General features: G+C 41.5%; 1 protein-coding gene across 2 annotated transcripts in view; it reads right to left on the bottom strand.

The window, feature by feature from the left end:
• DOCK1 (dedicator of cytokinesis 1) overlaps positions 1-22,203 on the bottom strand; it is a 553,358-nt gene that overhangs the window by 59,700 nt on the left and 471,455 nt on the right. For both annotated transcript variants that reach the window (XM_090058391.1, XM_090058392.1), the window contains exons 47-48: positions 12,420-12,557; positions 4,939-5,084 (exon numbers count right to left, since the gene is read on the bottom strand). In XM_090058391.1, coding sequence (XP_089914517.1) covers positions 4,939-5,084; positions 12,420-12,557 — 284 coding nt within the window. The remainder of the gene's footprint in view (positions 1-4,938; positions 5,085-12,419; positions 12,558-22,203) is intronic.

Below are 22,203 nucleotides of genomic sequence, written 5' to 3' on the forward strand. Positions count from 1 at the left end.
GGAGCAGCCATGCCTATGTTCTTCTATGGGTATTTCCCATGCTTCTGGGCTTTGCTGGTTGCCACATGGGACTGGAAGGAATTTTTTCCCCTCCTGCTGCTACATGAATCAGGGGCGTTTTTTGTGTGTGCGCTTTCCTCATAAGTATTAGGTGTTGGCTGCAGCCAAGGCAAGGGATTTTGACTGGGGTGTGCCAACATACTGGCTGGGACTATGCCCCCCGCCATTTTACCTGTGGCAGATTAAAGGTGTTATGTGGTTGAGTTAGGGTTGACTGTAAGTTTTGATAACAGGTTAGACAATGGGTTGGGTTAGGGATGATCATGCTTTAGGCACAGGGTTGGACAAGATGACCTTTGGAAGTCCATTGCAGCCCTACTTCTCCATGATTCTATGATTTAGGTTCATTTAGGACAAGCCAAGTAGATCCCAAACCCACTTTTCACACAGATCTAATCCCACCTGCCTGTGCACCTCTACCACTGTTCTCACTCTAGCTCATCTCCTGGTGCTTCCAATTCATATTCAGATTATAAATGCTCAAATCTTTCTGTGTTGATAAATATAATCTTTTTGCATCAAAACTGATAGATATAAACACTTTCAGGATCTCAAATTAGAGCTTGTTAGGAATTTTCCAGAAGCACTGTTTAATTGAAACTCTTCAAGAAAATATGCCACTTTTGTGATAATTTCAGTGGGTAAAGCTCCAAGAGAGAATTCCAAGTTAAACTAGAGAGAAACATTTTTTGTCTCCCAGGAACCATAGTCTGGTGGTAAGGGCACTCACCTGGGATATGGGAGATCTAGGGGCAAATTCTGTTCAGCCTCATTCATACCTTAAGCCTTTCAGAGCGCAGGTGAATGCACTGACAAGGAGGCTATTAGCTATTCTGGGGTGGGTCCCTCAGGTTAGCCTGTGTCCAGAATGCAACCAAGTCATGGCTCCAAACTCAGAAGTATACTAATGAGGCCTCCTGCAGATGCTTCTTTGTGGCTCTTATTGAGATCTTTTCTCTGGTGGCTGCTGGAGATGACAGCCAAAGAACCCTGGTATCCTAACAGCCAAATTTCCTGGGCTCAATTTATTGGTGGAGTCATACAGCCAAATAGCTTCTTTTACATTGGGGCAGATGACATACTTACCGAAGTGAGTAGGAATCTTTTAAATTAGAGGTAAACAAATCTTTTAAAATTTATGCTGCCTTACTGACTTTGATGAAATTGTAGATGGCAATGGAATGTGCAACGCAGAGTGCTTGGATAATTGATACTATTTTTATGATTTAACACCAAGTAATTTTTCCTGAGACTGCAGACACAACAAAAACATATTTGGCAGCTGCCTCCACTGAAGAGTGATCAGGGTATGCTGAATAGCCTTCTGGGGGAATAACAAGAAACTTCCAAAAATAATTTAACTCCATTTTCCTTATGCTGCAGACAAGAAGCATAACAGTGCATTAAATATGCCATTACATCAATAAAAAACCTTCAAAGCCCTCCCAGCTTACCTCCTTGAACATTTAAACACTGAATGCAGTAAGGAAATTAATCATAACCAAGGATCCAGGTTTTCCATGTCCCACGGAAAAATGAAGAAAAACGTGGATTCCCCCTTTCAACTGAGAAAAATGTGGATTTTTTGTTTTAATGGAGAAACCCATGGATTTTACACTTTTAACGGAGAAACCTGAGGATTTTGCACAAAACTCCAGGGATTTTGTACAATCCCATGCCGCTGCCTCTCCTGCTGCTGTGCAGGCAGGGGATGCCTTGCAGGGCAGTGGAGAACATGCAGAGGCAAGGAGCTTTCCCATGCAGCCCTGCTCTGCCCTCCAGCACCAGGTCACACCTGCTGGGCTGTGAAGGCCCATGCCCACCCCCACCCTGTGCACAGATCTGTGGGGCATGGGTCCCACCTGTCCCCCAGGAGTGTGCGCAGTGGAGGGGAGCCAGCCCCACCGTGCCCGAACCTGCAGCAGGGTGGGGGGAGCCGGGCTGCGTGCTCTGCTTCGCTGTAACAGCTCCTGCCTCCTGTTCAGGTAATGCTGCACTGGGGTTCAGGTGCTGTTGGTGGGGGGTAAGGGGCTGTGGACCAAGTCCCTAGCCCTGTAGCCCTGGCAGACAGGGGTTGCCTCCAGCAGGGCTGAGGAGGGCAGGGGACTGTGGGGTGGAGTGCAGGGCCTAGACCTGCATTCTGGGAGCTAAGGGGGAAAGGGAAGCTCTGCTTTTCCATGATAAAAAGCCCAAAATCAAATACCAAAATTTATAGGTAATTAATTAGAATTTATTTTATTATAGCAACTGAGGCACTTGGAGGCTTCCTAATTGCTTTAAAATTGTAAATATATTAAGAAAACATTGTGTTCATCTGATAGCTATATGTATATATATATATATAAAATCAGTGGCCTTTCATTTTAATAATGGATTTTGGGGTTTTAATTAGAGAATTTGTGATTTTTTTTTAAATCAGAAAAACTGTGATTTTTTTTTTTAAATTAGTGAAAAGCAGCATCCCCAATCATCACCCAAAGATAAGCTTCTAAGTAGTTTGTAGTTAAACCATGTTTCTTTAGCCACCACCCTTACTGCTATTTGGATTAAATGACAAGCCACTATCATCAGCAGCCTACCAAAAAGGGACCACAGGGCCTTTGTGCCTGGCAAGCTTCAGAATCAAAATGGCAAGATTCAAAATTCCTGGATGCTATGAACTTAAGCCAAAGCCCATTCAAGTTAATAGAAAGACTCCTATTAACTTTAGTGATCCTTGGTTTAGGCCCTGCTTCATGGTGGTGAAGTATATGCACTATGATATCATGATATTTATTGCTCCTTTAAGTATATGGGAGGGACATTCCTGAATGGCTGAAAGGAAAACAGACAAACTCTAATTTTTCATAACAGATGCATATATAAAGAAATCACCAAGGGAAAATGACATATTATGCAGCTTCCTTCTGCATCATATGTTTTACAGATGAAGCTAGACTTCAAGGAAGAATGATTGGGGCTAGAAACCCAAACTGAAACTGATTGCAATCAAATAATCCCCATCAAATTGCTCTCACCATGTGCTTCACACACAAAGCCTGTTAAATGATATGAACAACAACAGAGCTGACAGGGAGGTACAGAATAAAAAAAGCTTATGGAGAAAGGCAAGAATATAAAAAGACTGGAGTAAGGACAAGAGACAGGAATGTAGCAATGGAGAAAAAAGGACAAGAAGTGTGAGATAGAGAAGATATCCCTGTATGGAAGGCATGGCATAGACAGCTCCCCACTGTCCATGCATGAAATGGCTAAGCCATTTTCTTACAAGAAATACAATCCTAACAAAGTTATTTTTTTTTGGAGACAGCAAAAGTGAGAAGGAATAATTGAGATGGCAGCCCATCCCATCTGCCCTGCCCCATCCCCCTTGCTCCTCTACTACTGTTCACCACTACCAGAGTTACTGAATGCAATTAAAAAGAAACAGCTCAAAGGTTTAGTGTAAATCCATTTGGGATAGCTACTTCTTGTAGCCCACTCAAAAGAATACATATAGTTTTTAGGTCTAATTTAGAAAGAAAGAAATCCACACATCTGACACTGCATCATACCTATCTTAGTAAAATGATAAAACAATCAAATAGTACAGTCAGTTAAATCAGCATTGAGAAAAAGCATGATTCTTTTAAGAAGTGATGATACCTATTTAAAATGGTGCTTTTCTTCTCAATTGCAATCAGTTTGAGAAAGAGCTAAGCTTTATTGTTATGGGGGCAGGAAAGAATCATCTAACATAAAATTTCTACAATGTGCACCTGAATTATCTTTGCAAATAGAAACAGCTTGCTCATAAGACATTTATGTAAGCTTTTCTTATTCATATTAGCAATTCTATAAATGTATAATATTCTAATTTCATACTATAATAACATATCAACTTGGAATTGTGATCATAATGAATGCGGTTTTTAGACGCTGTTACCACAGGGGTGAGCAAAATACAGTCCACAGAGGGACTTTGTTTGGCCTGCAGCGAGTCCCTCAGTCCTACCTGGGCCAGGCGCCATCTAGCCCATTCTGCATCCCACCCCCTTTAGGCATATAGCAGGGCTGAGGTGGCTCTGCATCTGCACTGCCTTTCTAGGCAGCCCATGTGGTGGAGGCTCCTTCCAGCTGCTGGCCCCAACCCCATGGTACAGCGGAGGATCTGCGCGCACAGAACCCCCACCTGCCCACCCCATGCCTGTATGCCTGCTCCAGTCTTGCCTACCCACACTAAACAGCGGCAGCTGCGACAGCAGCTGGGCAGAAGCTGCTGTTTGGCATAGGAGAAAAGCGGCCCCTCCCTCTTGCCGCTACCAGGCTTTTCTTGCTGCAGCTGCCCAGAACCTGTTCCTGGACTGCCCTGTGGCTCCTCTGCACTGCCACCACTACCCCGCTGGGCAGTGCAGAAGCAGTGGTGATGGCAATGGAAAGGAGGCCCAGGCAGCCCAGGCATAGGCTCTGGGCAGCTGCAGCATTGTGGGGAAGGACTGCTATTATGCCATGCTGAGTAGCACCTTCTTCCTGGATGTTGACACTGCTCAGCATAGGAGGGCAGTCCGGAGCAGTCATGGGCAAGCTGGGATCAGGGTTGCACATGTGGGTTCTGGCTGGTCTGCTCCGGCTGGGGCGAGTCTGGAGCAGGGCTTGGGTGGGCTGGGGCTGTGGACTGTTGGCATTGGTAGATAAGAGTCACAGGGTGTGCAGGCTCTGGGCTGTTGCAGAGTGTGTGTGTAGGGGTGCTGACTGGCCCACGGCAGCTCCCCAGAACTCCCTATGTGGCCCACAGGCCCAAATAATTGCCTGCCCCTGTGTTAGTTTCTTAAAACCATGGATTTGCATACTCAGCTGTTACCAACAATCGTAAGCCTATAATGATGATAGCTTACTTACCCATCAGAGCCAGGTCTAGAAGGTGTACTGTCTGATGAAATGGAAGATACTGATGCAACAGATAAAGGTCTTGAAGATGATGGCATAGTGAATGATCTAACCATAGACCTTGGCCGACTTCCTCGTCTATCGTCTAAACTCGAGGGCTACAAGAAAGAAATATAACATCTTACTCTTTTTAGAACAATCTGAAATGTGTGTATTAGAAGTAATGTTGACAGTTTATAAGTTTCTTTCTGTCTAGAGTTTTATATTACTTTTACCATCTTTACATAATCATATTAAGAGATACTGATTCCACAGTTGCATACATTTTTGTCCACATTGAGAAATACAGTAAGCATACACTTAATATTAAGTGAATGTTGATATTCCATTGATTTAAAAAATGCCTATATGATTTAATAAGGAAATATTATAAATCATATTTGTTTTAAGGAAAAAATATATGTATATACAACTATTAGTCTCCTCTGCATATATGTTTGCACCGCACGTGACTTTCAGTATATTTAAAATAAGCCAACATTTAAAAAATATGGCTGTGATGTTTTTGTGAACCAGCCATTGACAGAATGACATCAGACAAAAAAGAAAATAATTTAAAGTTTTTGTAAAGCAGACATTTCTTTAACAGTTCTGAAGCTTTGTTAGTCATTAATAACTGATATATGCATATAATAATTGAACTATTTCAGACAAGAATAAAAATCTCATGCTGTTTAATCACAGATAGATTTTCCACCCTGTCAAATACCCATAAATTGGCAGCATACAAGAAAGACAGAAATGATAAAACTCCATCAATTCTGACAATTCTTAGTAATGGGTCAGAGCGAAACTGGCAAGATAACCCCACCTGGATAAGACTTTTAAGTCGGCTCCTTGACAATGTTAATGTACATTACTGAAGCACCTGACACATAAGTAGAGTTTACATCAAATTGTCTTTTCTGCTTGGGAATAAATTATTGTTTAGAGACACAGAGCTTCAAATGTGTTGGGGAGGACAGTTTTAAAGGATTACACATGAAAAAACATTTAAAAGGATACCATCAAGGCTGGTAAATTCTAAATATAGTTAGCATATAAGTGCCAAATCAGACTTGTTTTCCTTCTTCTCAGTATGTCAGGCACTGACTTAAATATGTCACCAATACAAAAAATCTGAAATTCAGGATATGAAAATGAAGACCCTGAAAAGTAACTGAGAGTATGAACTTACAGAAAGTTAGTTCTTACACTGCAGTACAGCCAAGGTAACCTAACCTTCAATGAGAAAGTCAGGGAGTTTGCCAGAGACAGGAGGGATTTCAAGTCATTTGCTTCATTAATTTTATGTCTGTCAGACCAATGATGATCATTTGTGGGTGCAGGCCCCAGCATATTCTATAACTGTACTTAAACCGTCAGCTGTACATGGCTCCCCCAGAAGTTGACAGTGAAGCATACGAGGTATTATGGTCTAGTTTTTGGCACAGACAGAATTCATGTTTTGAGCCTGGCTGAGAGAGCACCATTTCATGAGGTTTACTTTATAGCAACCAACACCTGTGTGAAGACAGGTCAGTCATTGCAAAATTGTGCATGGTTCCTCTGACTCTGAAAGTCTCATCTAAGCAGAGGCTGCTGTTCCTTGCAGTCATGCACTCCACCACCATAGTCTGGACCACATGCACTCCAAAGCTGGATTGCAAGGTTCTGTTGTAGTAATAATTTTCTTCATGATTTAAGTCTCCTAACAGATGCATGCTAGCAGAGCAGATGCCTTGTGGTCTGTGGTTTGGAGTGTCCATTCTGCATGACTGGCCACTATTCTTCTGTTACCCTGAGGCACAATGCAGACCAGGTGATAAAGACTGTACATGCTGGTCAGTTTGAGCCAGTCATTAATGTATTTACAGCATTCAATCAGAACTGGCTTGAACCTTTTTGCATGTATGCACCTCTTCCCACACTGACACATATTATACTGCTGAACATCAAAGGGCTATCTGTGGTTGATCTGAGCACAGATGTTTTTCTTTTCCATTTGGAGTTAACCTGGTTCTGGATGTTGTTTTATGGTGATCTCACTTTTGCTTTGGTTTTTTCGATATTTGCTCTGTATTTCAAACTTTGTATTTCAAATTTGAACAACAAGTTCTCACTTCATGTCTATGGTTCTCAAGTGAAAGGCAAAGGTTTCTATTTCAGATGGCTTAGCACACAGTCAGTTTTCTCCACAGTATGACTGACAGAAGAGTTTAGGATTGGTTTGATGTGGTGAAAGTCTTAGCCTTGAGCTGTCACAGAGCTTCTCTGCATAAATGAAACTTCTCTTACCCTGAAATTGCATGTGCAATTTCATTTTCCATCCGATGCTACTAAGAACTGTTGGTTCTCAAATAGAGTTCTTGGCATGTGCTCTGCCAACAGGTCCTACAAAGACAACTACTGTGATCAAGCCCTCATGGAAATCATCTGTGTGTTGTATAAAACTGGATGGCTGACTTGAATATGATATCCACCGCTCACCCCAAAATTTACAGTTTGGTGGTAATTAGGAAAAATATGTTGGTACCCTTCCAGGACTTGGCTAACTTGCACTGTCTGACCATCAATTTATGGGTCATAGGTAGGGTGGCCATACATCTTGGCTTGGCTGGGACATTTCAGGATTCCATAGCCCGGTCCAGTCTGACTGGTCAAAAATCCAAGCAAGGACATGCCGTGTGTGGACAGCCTGATCCAGTCTGCTCTCTTTGCTCCCACACAGAAGCAGTGGTCCCTGCCTGGCCACCTGCCTGGCGCATCACGCTGCTCTGCCTTACCACTGGACTCCAGCTTGGAACTTTTGACAAACTGTTCAGGACCAGGTTATGCAATTCTGGAGCGTTCTGGCCAAACCAGGATATATGGTCTAGTCAGAGGCAGGGAATGTTCAACACAGTGAAGAACTCCCTCCAGAAGGTGAAGGAAAACTGTGCATTGCTTAAGAGATGATGATGACTGACAGTCTGTGGAGTTTCAAGATGAGATCTACAAAGACCTGAGTGGCCTCCTTTGCAGTAGGAAGTCTGTCACAGAATGAATTGGACCACGTTTGTCAGCCAGTTGATAATAACCAGGTTGGTCATATTGCCCTTGGAATTAAGTGGTTCTGTAATGAAATCCATGGCTGAGATGGGGTTGATAGAGGCTGCAGCTTAGCCTGATAGTTCTTCAGCTGAGCACATGCATTGCAGGATTTGATATACAATTCCATGAACAACTGTATGGATGGACATCAAAAGTTGCAGGAAATAAGTCCAAACAGAGACTATTGAATTGCATTTGATTCAGAGGGTTGTTCACTGGTGTGCTGGGTTTTTATTGCCCGTAGGCACTGGGATTGGGAACCTGGTAGGGCTGTGAGGAAGCGGCAGCGTTCATAGATGCTAGGGTCAGAAGGGACCTCAACAGATCAGAGTCCGACTCACTGCCTAAGGCAGGAAAGAGTGTTGGGCTCAGAGGACCCCAGCCAGATGCCTATCCAGCCTACTCCTAAAGACCTCTAAGGTAGGGGACAGCACCACCTCCCTTGGAAACCCATTCCAAATTTTGGCCACCCTTTAGCCATTCCTTGAACACCATTTTCCTAGGCAGCTCTCTTTGTCCCAAATACTGTAATTTTGTACAGATGGACTTCTCTTTCATGAACTGAAAGGGCTGATATGACAAAGGCGTCGGCTCATGGCCAGTCACTACACCAGCCTGCCACTTCATCCAGGGCAGTCTGCCCTGTCTCACCTGCCAGGACTTGTTGGGATAAATCAGATATCAAAAGCAGGAGGCTGTCCATTTTAATGCCCTGATGCCAAGGGGTTTACACATGACTCCAACCTTCCCTTACTGTGTCTCATCCTGACAGATGGCATCCTATGTTGTTTAGAGCACTGGTCTAGAGCCAGGCTAACTCTGTCCCTTGTTGGGCCTCTAGCACTCTTTCTTGCACACTGCCCCCTCTCACAGGGCCTCACTCACTCTGCCCCTTCTCACAGGGCCTCTTTTCTACTGCCCTTCACTCGGCTACTCTCACCCTGCCCTACTCTGTGACTCCAAGACCTTCAGGCTTGGCTACTCACTCTCTGGCTGGCCCACATGCAGCCCTTCAGGTGTGACAATGCACCCTACTCTAAACAGCCACCAGCCTTATGCCCCATCTTGGGCTGATCTTGCCCTTACCTCTGAGCTGTTCCTGAGCAGCTGCTGATCCAGCCCTGAGAACCTATGTCTAAAATGGAGGCTAATCTACTCCCTCCTCCAATCCCAGGGCTCTCCTGCAGTCATGTGACTGCCTCATTACTATGGCACACACCTGCCAGCTGGCCTGATGTCTGCTCTGGCCTTTAAAGTGACAGGCACCCAAAGGTGTTCTGTCACAGCAGGTATGTACTTCTTTCTTTGGACCAAGTCTCTTGAGAAAAGACAGCTCAAATTGTGAAGTCTGATGCATCTACTTCAACAAAAAGGCTTGGAAGGGTTCTGGGGGACCAAATTGGGTGCATATGTCTCAGGTCAAAGAATGCTGGGCTTCTAAAGACCAGTATGAGGCACAACGCTTCTTGAAGACATCAAAGAAACTCATCTCATCTTGAGGATTCCTTCAGGCACTCCCCAGTTGATAAGAGTGGCCATGTTGCCTGGATCTATACTTACACCATGCTTACTCTGTTACTCTGGAATTCACTCAGTGCTCTGAAATTGGGTTCTTAATTTTGAGTTTTTGTTTGAATTAAACTATAGCCTTAGCTCTTATGGTTGCAGTGATAACCTTCTCAACTTATCTGAATAGAAACCAATGCATTGACATCTGCCTAATGCACACACTATCTGACATAATAGCTCTGAGATGCACAACCTGCTTCAAATATAAGGCAACTATCAATTTGGCATTTTTCCAGGATGCCACTGCCATTTTGCCTACAGAATTCATCATTTTGCTCTAACCAGTCATAAAACATTTTGTTTTGTCTCTTTAGTCTACTGGGATTTGTCTGCTGTGTCTTGCCCATCAGCTTTCCTTCTAAATGGGAAATAATTGGATTACAGTGCATGCTCCCTCCACTATTTTACAGAGCTAGGCAAGAAGCCAGAGCTGGAGTATATATTGCAGCCAGAGAGTAGGGGAACCAGAAACACAAGCTGGCATTCCAGGCTGTCTGTGAAGTAGTAAATATGCAACTGGTACATGCCTTTATTTTTAAAATTCTTATTGACAGGAAATAAATTTTTGCTACCTTAAAAATAAGTTAATGATACCCTGGGTGAAGTTTAGTCCTGTATGTTTGCTAAACGTATGTATTTAAAATTACTCTTTTAAATTTTTTTGGAGAGAGGGGGTGGAAATGTTTAGCTTTAAACAACATTTAGTTATTTGTTTTCTTGGAGACAAATTATATGTGGTTGCAAGTCAAATCTCTTCAAAATGGTAGGTGAATTTTCCCTCATCATTTATTCCAGCTTGAAATCTGTTTAACCATTTGGGACCACAACAAACAGTAGAAATCAATATAAAAGAGTGAACAGGAAAAATATTGTAACTTTAAGGTATATATTTGCCTGTATTTTGGATAAATGCTCAACACATTCATAATTTCTTTTTTCTTTAACTGTAAAAAGGGGAAGAGTTTACAGTTTGGATATAGGCTTTACACACTACTTTTTTCATGACAATTTTAACCAAAAGTTTAAAGAAGAATACTTATAACAATGCTAGAAATGTTGCCAGTGCTACTGATAAAAGCTGATGGGCAAAGAAGTCATAACAGGAGCTTTCAATATACTTACAGAATAGAAGTCTGGCAAAGCCATCCTGAAACTAAGTGTAACTCTACTCATCTGGTACAGGATGAGCATGAGGATAAAAGACTGGCCCACTTTACATGCCCATTGAGTGTATTAACAGCTTTAAAAATACATTAGCTATTAAGAGATTAGTACCTGGCTAAAGGAACTTGCAACTTACAACAACTTCCCACTGTCTTTAAGCAGAAACATTCAATCTTAAATAATTAAAAAAACCTCTCTTTTGTAACTAATCTATGTTTTAAGGAAGAGATACAAAATCTATGGGGATTTTAAAAATTCCTTTCTTCACCCAGAAGCCAAGGCAGAAGTGATGGCCAAATATTACATTTTCATAGGGCAGAAATGAAAATATAGTGCTGAGAATCATTCACCTAGAACAACTTAACCCCAGTCACCTTAAATTTAAATTGGAATGACAGTAACATAAGACTTGTGAGTAAGGTCAAAGGTACAATCTGTCCTTAAGAGCAGCCAGTTATTTGGTGCACCTACAAATGCAAAACCCTTACTTATTTTAAAAAGAATTAAAACTACCTTAGTTCTGACATCTAACTTTGCAAGAAGTACTCTGTAACTCTGTAACACTCCTTAACATGTATGTCTAACATCAAAAGAGGAATGCATCAAAGATGTCAAACACCACTTGGGGATTGTCACTTCTTTCAAAGTACCTTAAAATGCAACATTTTGACCCCCAGTGGATAGTTCTAGACATTTTAGGATGAACTCCTATTCTGAGAAGTCAAGTTAATATGGATTTTTGAATGACTCCAAGGGGATTTGGTTACTTCTCCTAGGGCCTGAAAGTATAACTGAAGTTCCTTGAAATACATGGTTGCTTCAGAAGACCTGGCCAGGTATACGGTACAGGATAAGTACAGTAGAGCCCTATCGACTGGCCCATGATACTGTCTGTGGGTCTTGGACTGGCCCTCTGTACAACATGCTGCCCCAAACCCAAATACTGCATAGGGCATGCAAGGCTGAACCTGGTGCATGTGCTGGATTGGCTCTGCACACTGGACCTGGGGTCATTGAGTCTCCATTGAGCTTACAGACCGACCCTGCATGCTGTACAGGACTGGTTTGATACGAGTACTGCATGCAGCATGTGTCCTACACCTTGTGTGCCGAATAGAGTGTGCAGGGCTGGCACATGCTGTATGCAGCACATAGGACTGGAGCCAGGGCAAGATGTACATGGCATGCGGGGCCAGCTCATGGTACATGATGCATGTACATGCTGGCTCCATCTCTGTGTCCCTCACTTGATCCAGACCACCAAATGAGTTTGATACCCTTGATCTAACACGTAATACTTGCCAAGTGATCATATTTTGCAGGCTACTCACCTACAGAATTTTGGGGAACTAATACGAAAAATAATCGTCTTTATAAAACTGATTTTAAACCCATCACTAGCATTATCGCCTACCAAAAAATGATTAACTTACCAAACATTTTTAAACAATCCTCTGTTTTAACTGGTGTGTGCGTGTGTGTGTGCATGCGTGTGAGTATGTGTGATTTCATCCTTTAAGACATTCATTAATGTGAATTAAGTTAGGAAAATTATGGAGTACCCTATGTATTACAGTAAGTCTAAAAGCAGATTCTTTTTTCAAATATCATTTTGGGACACAACTCACAATTGTTCTGACCCCATATTGCTTTTCTACTTTTTCTTTAAGTTGCTTGAAACAGGCCTCCATTCTCTCATGAAATGGTCTAAGCGCTTCAGTTACTTTCTCTCCATGAATACGGATCCCTTCTGCCAAGAACGGAATCTAAAAATAAAATTAGATCACAATAAATTTTCTGATCTCCATCAAGGAGGGAAGAGAGCAAGAGGGTTGCTAAATATACTTTAACATTTCTAAGACAAACTATTATTATTATTATTATTATTTTTCTATAAAATCATACCTAAAACAGGAAATAATTAGAGATCCTTTTTAATAATACACAAGGTTTCATTTTCACTCTTTTGCCTTGGTTCTTTATAATTAATGTATACATAATTCTGTCCACAAATCATGTTCCATAAACACAGCTAAATTTATCAGCATGAATAAATACTCCCATTACATTAAAAAACCCAAACTGTTCTTTAAATTGGCATGCTGACAAATGCTGACTCTTAAGCTAGGTTATTAATGTCAGCCCTGCCAGGTTTCTTGAGACTAAACAGCAGAAAAAAAAATCTTCAGATTGTTTTTATTTAACAAAAGTTATTTATAAAGCCCTGCATTATGCTGCAAAAATTCCTAGCTATTCATATGTATTTGCAAAGCTAGGACTATACAGTATAAAAAAGTATTTGCTAAGGAAATGTACAACTTTACATAATAAAATCTGGATTTTCATCATAAAATAGTTTTCAAAGAATCTGCTGGGGAGTAGGCTAGGTAGGCAAGTGAGAATGAAATTAATTCTCTCTTATAATTGAAAATAACCATTTACCTGCAACATCTCTGTCATAAAATATCCAAGCTAATACAAACTTATGTAATTAGTTCATATGGTAGATGTGTAGTTGACCTATTAAAATGTTTTAAGACAGACATTTTCATTCCCAGTTATACAGACCTACAATTAGATTTCTTATATCAAGCTTAAGAAAAATATTTCCTTTGTGAGATCAGCTTCAGTACACAGAGCACTCTGATTCTAAGCTAGATATTCTTTGCAGCAATCAAGTTAAGAGGCTTCTTCTTAATAATTCATAATTAATCCATAATACTGATTAAAAACAGATTTTTTCTAATATGACTGAGCAGCAATCTCCATGAGCAGATTTCTTAGTAAGAAGGATAATAGCATACAATTGAATTACATGTGAACAAATTCAAAAAATCTTATCAAGATAAATCTATGAATAAAATGCATTTTGTTGCCATTTAAGAGCAAGCAGCTGTTGCTTCTCTTGGCACTCTTCAAAGGAAAGACAGAATAAGTACAATATTTCTACTTTATCCACATATATTTATAATCCATGTGACTTTATACGCAGTAGCAAAGCTTAAACACTAAACTTATCTTTTTCCTGTTACTCAGTCTATAGTAAACAAATCTCAAAATTGCCATAATGACCAAAGACCAAGTTGAGACCCTCTTGTGCATGGTTCTAAGAGGCCAATTGGTTAATTTGTTTTCCCTAGGTGTGAGAGAAAATAGAGGCTTGGATAAGTATCTTAAGATTTATAAAAATGTTTCTTGCATCAGGGATATTGCTGGTTGCAGCACACATATCGATTAATCGCTGACAGAGTTTAAAGCAATAGTCTGCTTCATTCCTGCATAAACAAGGATTAGCAAGAAGCTAGAATTTAAAGCCAAACATTCTTTTTAAGAGAAGTGTTTATAAATGTAGGGTATACATTGGTCAAGCTTTGCAGTAGCTTCACCAATTCTGAGAACAATGAGGCTGGCACAGGAGTGGGTATAGAGCACTTTTCCCTATGAAGACAAAGAAAGAGATCTTTGGCACTGATGGTCCCACTCTACTGTGCCAGTATCTCAATATTTGGAGAAACAAGCCAGTATTGCTGTTTGGAATATGTGACTTCTTTCCAGAAGTTGGTCAAAGAGAAGTTTATTGTACCCCATGCTGCTCATCCATGTGGGCATCAATGATACTGCCAGGGATGATCCTGAGCAGCTCATCACTGACTACAGGGCTCTGGGTGCAAGGGTGAAGGGGACAGGGACACAGGTGATGTTCTCTTCGATCCTTCCAGTCAAGAGAAAGGGCCTGGGCAACTTGCAGATCAATGCATGGCTATGCAGGTAGTGTTGCCAGCAGGGATTCAGCTTCTTTGACCATGGGATGTTGTTCCAAGAAGGTGGCTTGCTGGGAAGAGAAAGGATCCACCTGACAAAAAGATGGACAAGCATCTTTGCAGACATGCTCACTAACCCAGTGAGGAGGGCTTTACGCTAGGTTCACTGGGTAATGGACATCAAAGCCCTGATGTAAGTAGGGAAGTAGATGACCTGGAGGAAGCTCAAGCAGGAGGAGGCAACAGGGGAAGTACTTTCATTCTTCCTGAGAAAGCAGGACAATTAGCTATCTACCTCCATGAAACCACGGAGCCTGGGAAACAAGCAGGAAAAGTTGGAAGTCCTCACAGAGTCAAGGAACTATGACGTGATTGGAATAATAGAGATTTGGTAGGATAGCTCACAAGACTGGAGTACTGTCATAGATGGGTACAAACTGTTCAGGAAGGACAGGCAGGGGAGAAGAGGAAGAGGAGTTGCGCTGTATGTAAAAGAACAGTACGATTGCTCAGTCCTTCAGTATGAAACTGGAGATAGGCCTGTTAAAAGTCTCTGGGTTAAAGTCAGAGGGGAGAGCAACAAGGGTGATGTTGTGGTGGGTGTCTGCTATAGACCACCAGACCTGGAGGATAAGGTGGATGAGGCTTTCTTCAGACAACTAGTGGAAGTTTGCAGATCACAGACCCTGGTTCTCATGGGGGACTTCAGTCACCCTGACATCTGCTGGAAGGGCAATACAGAAGTGCACAAGCAATCTAGGAAGTTTTTCAAGAGCATTTGAGACAACTTCCTGGTGCAAGTGTTAGAGAGAACAACTATGAGCCATGCTCTTCTTGACCTGCTGCTCACAAACAGGGAAGAATAGCTGGGGGATGTAGAAGTGGATGGCAACCTGGGCAGCAGGGACCACAAGGGGATCAAGTTTAGGATCCTGACAGAAGGAAGTAAGGAGAGCACAGCTGAGTATGGACCCTGGACTTCAGAAAAGCAGACTCTGGCTCTCTCAGGGACCTGATGGGCAGGATCCTCCGGGAGGCCAGTCTGAGGGGGAAAGGAGTCCAAGACAGCTGGTTGTATTTTAAAGAAGCCTTACTGAGGCTGCAGGAACAAAGCATCCCAATGTGCAGGAAGAATAGCAAAAATGGCAGGCAACCAGCTTGGCTTAGCTGAGAACTCTTCAGTGAGTTTAAACACAAAAGGAAACTTACAAGAAGTGGAGGCTTGGACAGATGACCAGGGAGGAGTATAAGAATAGTGCTTGGGCATGCAGGGATGAAGACGGAAAGGCCAAAGAGCAATTGAAGTTGCAGCTAGCAAGGGATATGAAGGGTAACAAGAAGGGTTTCTACAAGTATGTTAGTGACAATGGGTACAAACTGTTCAGGAAGGACAGGCAGGGGAGAAGAGGAAGAGGAGCTGTGTGGTATGTAAGGGATAGCCAGCATGGGTTTGTTGCAGGCAGGTCTTGCTTGACCAATCTCATTTCCTCCTATGACCAGGTGACCTATCACCTGGACAAGGGAGAAGAGATTGATGTCATATATCAAAAAAGCCTTCGATCTGGTATCCCATGATCACCTCTTGGTGAAACTGGCCAATTGTGGCCTTGGGTCCACCACGATCCACTGGCTGGGAAATTGGCTCCATGGTCGGACCCAGAGGGTAATAATTGATGGAAGTCACTCATCATGGTGTCCTGTGACCACTGGGGTCCCCCAAGGCTCTGTCCTTGGACCCATATTGTACAACATCTTCATTAATGATGTGGACATTGGAGTCAGAAGCGGACTGGTCAAGTTCACCGATGACACCAAACTTTGGGGCAAAGCATCCACACCAGAAGACAGGTGGGTGATCCAGGCTGACCTGGACAAGCTCAGCAAATGGGCAGATGAGAACCTGATAGTGTTTAACACCGAAAAATGCAAGGTTCTCCACCCTGGGAAGAAAAACCTGCAGCATCCTCCTAGGCTCGGCAGTGCTACGCTGGCTAGCATTACGGAAGAAAGAGACTTGGGGGGTCATCATTGACCACAGCATGAACATGAGACTGCAATGTGATGCTGCAGCTAGTAAAACAAGCAAAACGGTGGCTTGCATCCATAGATGCTTCTCAAGCAAATCCCGGGACGTCATTTTCCCCTTGTACTTGGCTGTGGCGAGCCTGCAGCTGGAGTACTGTGTCCAGTTTTGGACTCCGCAATTCAAAAAGGATGTGGAGAAGCTTGACAGAGTCCATAGGAGAGCCAAGCGCATGATCAGAGGTCAGGAAAACAGACCTTACGATGACAGGCTTTGAGCCATGGGGCTCTTTAGTCTGGAAAAGTGCAGGCTCAGGGGTGATCCGGTGGCCACCTATAAGTTTATCAGGGGTGACCACCAGTACCTGGGGAAACATTTGTTCACCAGAGTGCCCCAAGGGATGACAAGGTCGAACGGTCATAAACTACTACAAGACCGTTTCAGGCTGGACATAAGGAAGAATTTCTTTACTGTCTGAGCCCCCAAGGTCTGGAACAGCCTGCCATCACAGGTGGTTCAAGCACCTACAGTGAACACCTTCAAGAGCAAATTGGATGCTTATCTTGCTGGGATCCTATGACCCCAGCTGACTTCCTGCCCTTTGGCCGGGGGGCTGGACTCGATGATCTTCTGAAGTCCCTTCCAGCCCTAATGTCTATGAAATCTATGACAGGAGGAAGGTCAAGGAAAATGTAGGTCTTTTACTGAATGGAGGAGGCAACCTAGTGATGAGGAAGAAAAAGGCTAATAGCATACTGGGCTGCATTAGTAGGAGCATTGCCAGCAGTTTGAGGGAAGTAATTATTCCTCTCTATTGTGCAATGGAGAGGCCATGTGGAGTACTGTGCCTGGTTTTCGACCTCCTACTATAGAAATGATGTGGATAAGTTGGAGACAGTCCAGGAAAAGGCAATGAAAATAATTAGGGGACTGGGGCACATCACTTCTGAGGTGAGGCTGAGGGAACTTGGCTTACTTAGTCTAGAGAAGAGAAACTGAGGGGGGATTTAATAGCAGCCTTCAGCTACCTGAAGAGGGGTTACGAAGAGGATGGAGCTGGACTGTTCTCAGTGGTGCCAGATGACAGAAAAAGGAGCAGTGGTCTCAAGGGTAGCAAGAGAAGTTTAGGTTGGATATTAGGAAAAACTCTCATTAGGAGGGTAGTAAAAGACTGGAATGGGTTATCTAGACAGGTGGAGGAATCTCCATCCTGGGAGGTTTTTAAGGCTCAAAAGCTCTGGCTGGAATGATCTCGTTGGGGATGGTCCTGCTTTGAGCAGGGATTTGGGACTAGATGACCTTCTGAGGTCCCTTCCAACCCTAATTTTCTATGATTTTCCATGATTCTATACATCTCTATAGTGCAAACCGGTGTTGTAAAGAGTTTTCTAAGCCAGCTCTGTGCACATCTGGTTGGGAATTCTAAGCAGTCTACCTATATTAGCTTGTGCCAGCCATTCATTGCAGCAGGACTATTTAGTCTGGGCATAGTACAATGTTAATGCAGGTCCACTTTCATTTATGGAGCTAGCTATCTGCAGAGCACTGCTTTGAGCCATAAAGACATTTCCTTAGGTCACAGAGAGGTATTACTGTATTACATCTGTAGTGCTAAATACCACTTCAGAGTACTACAAAAGGATACGCTCAGCACTACAGGGTTGATGCAGTTTTGCAGGTACCACTGCTATCATTCCCAGGGGACTGGAAGTTTGGTGATTCTACCTCTGTGACTTGGTCAAAAATTAACTGCAGCTTCTGGGGATGGGGGACCCAGTTTCACTTCTAGATGCACGTTTCCATGGCTACAGAGTGAGTCTGAGTACACAGACCCAGCTGGCTCAGCACTGAAAAATTCAGCTGGCCTAGAATGTCCCCTGCTGCATCAAAGGTATTAATGAAATGCATGTTTTAAATAGCTGATATCAAATGCTCAACAGAAAAGGTTAAATAGAGGTGCTGGCTCCAAGGGTCCTCCTTCCAGCTGACTAGAGAAACTGCAGAGAGATGTAGTTAGTCATGTTAGTGTGAAGTCAAGTAGAAGGCAGGAAACGGTATCCATATGTTCATAAAGATGGCATGGATTAAGCATTCTCTTTTGTCTTGGTGAAGACTATTAGCTAAACTAGCTTCAGAGGACACTGGATACAGTTAAACCTCTGTGAGATTCTATTATTTATAGAGTATCTGTTGAAGGAAGGATGACATCCAGGATTAAATCTTACAGAATTAATTTCAAACATGAGCTCTGTCCATTCAAAGGCTGGTGACACTGTGGTCTTAATGTCATAGGATATAGGGTGTGAAAAGAGAGAGCACCCAATCTGCTTCAGAGAAAGAATAAGATGACCAAGACATAAATAAATGTTTTATTTGAAAAGAAAACTTGGTGAAGTCTTGGCTGGAGGTTGTCCAACTGTTTTGGAGATATTTGTTCAAGTTCACGTGTAGTAGTGCTAAAGTGCTGTTTTAATCTTGACGGTCCAGGACATATATGAGAGGCAAGGGCTTTTTTGTGATGTGTTTAACTGGACCAACTACAGAGTTAGTCCAATAAAACAGTGGTTTTCAACCTTTTTCTCATCTGCAGACCCCTTTATTATAGAGTAAAAAAAAAAAAGAAAATTCAAATGTAACAGTGCATAACTGAATTTCAAAAGGGAAAAAAAAACCTACTCCAAATACCATTTATTCCATAACCTATTTTTCTCCTAATCATTTCCTATTTTTAAAAGTTTCCAAGCTACTACACTATTTAATATGTTCAGCAGACAGGGTTTTTAGTTTTCTGCTTAAACAGAAAACGTTAGAATACACCAATTCTACTTCCAAATGCTTATGAAAATGAAAAAATTTACTTTAAGAAGATTTTTTTGAATGGTTCCTGTTGTACACTGTAGGTTACCTGCAGCAGTATGGCAAAGGAGTCATTCCATGTGTTATGCATCAGTCTTTGTATGATCTAAATATAATGGCTAGCAGTTGAGATACTGACTATGCTATCATACCAAATTAAACTTTATTACCATTCTGGGCTGAGGAATCAGCTATTTTTATCTCAACATGACATGGTCAAATAACATTATAGAAATTGATGTTTTTCCTTAAGAAATAAAAAGTAAAACATTAGAAAAAAAATGAATCCCTCACATAAATTAAGTAGACCTAAAAAACTGAAACATAACCGTGAGTTGGTGCAGTCAATCATGTTCCGTGAAAATTATACCACGTCATTTCATAGGAAAGTTGAAAATCCTAAATTTAGATTTTAACAGCATTAATTTAGTCAGTACTATTTTTTCATAAGCAGGTACTTCAAGTCAATGGAAAGCACCAAACTGAATGGAATCACTAGGAACTAAAGGCCTTTTATTCATAGGATAGGCTAAACCTAACATTGTCACCACATTGCCCCATCTGTAAGTGCATTTGTCCTGTTCTGTAATGGATTCTCGAGACAGTAGTTCCAGTTTGCCTTATAGTTTGAGACTGATCAAAAAAAATTATTAAGTTCTCATTTTTTGATCTCTCTTCTTTCATTTATAGTACTAACAGAAAGGGTCAATGGAAGTTGCTGTCCTAGCCCAAGGGGCCTGTAATTCCAAAAGATCAAAGAGAGAAAGGCAAGGTGAAGGAGTCTAACAATGTAAGTGAAATGGTTAAGGAAGTAATTAGTCACATTCAACAATATAATTTGTATCTGCTATATATATGCACACCTGGACATGCACACACACAAATAAAAGCAATCTTCTTAAAAATCACACAGCACCAACAATAAGCTACATGAAAACCTGTTTACTAGGAACTAGAGATTTCCTAATTTATTTTTACTCATGTATATCAACAGATCTGACATATAGGGAAAAAGTTATTGCTGAGATGGTGATGAATTCAAATTAGTGACTAAGGGGTGAAATATTCCATCCCTTCTCTCTTATCCACCTCCCCCCACCCCTCTATCTAGTTTCATACATGAGAAGCAATATTTACGTTTTCTTTATCCTTGCACCTTTTCTATAAAGTTATGTTATTTACCTTCTGCAAGACATTAAATAGTTTCTAGAAATGTTTTAAATATAAATATTCTAAATTTGGACAAGACAGAGGTAGTTTACAAAGCTGTCTTTTGACAGATGCACCCCTTAATTTCAGAAAAAGAATTTGTTTCTATTAATCTAGTGGCTGTTTACAGAGGGGACCAGCAGGCACTGGGGGAGTCCCTGTTGCCCCGAGCACTCCCAGGAGTGACTAGGAATAACGGTCACAAGCTGGCAGAGGGTAGATTCAGACTAGACATCAGGAGGCGCTACTTCACTGTCAGGGCAGATAGGATCTGGTACCAACTTCCAAGCGAAGTGGTGCTGGCTCTTACCCTGGGGGTCTTTGAGAGGAGGCCGGATGAACACCTCGCTGGGGTCATTTGATCCCCGTACTCTTTCCTGCCATGGGAGGGGGTTGTACTAGATGATCTGCTCAGGTCCCTTCCAACCCTACCAACTATGAAACTATGAATCTCTTTTCAAAAAGTTTCTTATTGTCCATCACAATTTTAATTGAACTAGTAATGTGGAAATTATATATATAATATGTATTTATATAATCTAACTAATCAAGACAAAACCTAGATATATTCTATGTGCATTTTCTGGGAGTACTTTCTTATTTTAAATGTACTAATGTAATCAGCAATGTGATCCTCTACTGGGGTAAACTGTAACCATGAAAACTATGAAAATTCATTTTTAATATAGTTATTAAGGGCAATGACACAGTGCTGACATGAAGTTACTCTCTTGGGATCAAATTATTTTCTTCTGTATAACTTGAAACTCCTAAAATCCAATCTGCTGTGAAAGCTTGCAGGGGAAAAGAACAGGAAAAAAAGAAAAAAAAAATCAATATAACTTTTGCAGACCAAACTAGTTTTTGTTCAGCAATAGTTTTATGGCCTTCAGAGGATTTTTGAATTTTATAACTTCAGTTTCTGCTATCTGTAAAACTGAATCCTCTAGAAATTTAAATTATTCCCTTTATATAAGGGGAATTGAATATAAAAAAAAACAACAATCATGGTTTTGTCCATGGTGAAAACATTTCTAGTCATTGGTAGATTTTTATCATAAAAATAGCAGCACATAATCTTACAAAAAAGGCTGGAATGTGGTTTCCTGATTTTCCTGAAATGTATTTTTGGTACATGTAAATGTAGCTCTTCACATGGGAAGGATGGTGCTATATTTAAGGCATAGGACTAGGAGAACTGGGTTATCATGGTTCACCATAGATTCCCTGTGTAATCTCTCAGTTAATCCATTTAAAGTATGTTTCTGCTATGAACAGAAACCGTAAGTATGGTATTGCAGAGTTTCACCATGTATCATAACATATCCATTTTGTAAAGCAAAGAGTGAACGAGGCAAGGGCTTCAAGTCATCTCTAGCTTCATTTACTGTGCCTGCTGTATATAATATTTTTATTAATTGTCACCTACATGTATTTGAAGATACATTAAGTGATCACATAATCCAACTGTTAACACATATATACAAAGGACAGATTCATACCTCAGTATTTGATTTCTTTGTGCTTAAATTATTAATATTTAAATGCAGTTTGCATGGAATT

This window comes from Crocodylus siamensis, chromosome 7, assembly GCF_052110815.1.
Source record: "Crocodylus siamensis isolate JL-2025a chromosome 7, ASM5211081v1, whole genome shotgun sequence".
In the NCBI taxonomy this organism is placed as follows: Eukaryota; Metazoa; Chordata; order Crocodylia; family Crocodylidae; genus Crocodylus; species Crocodylus siamensis.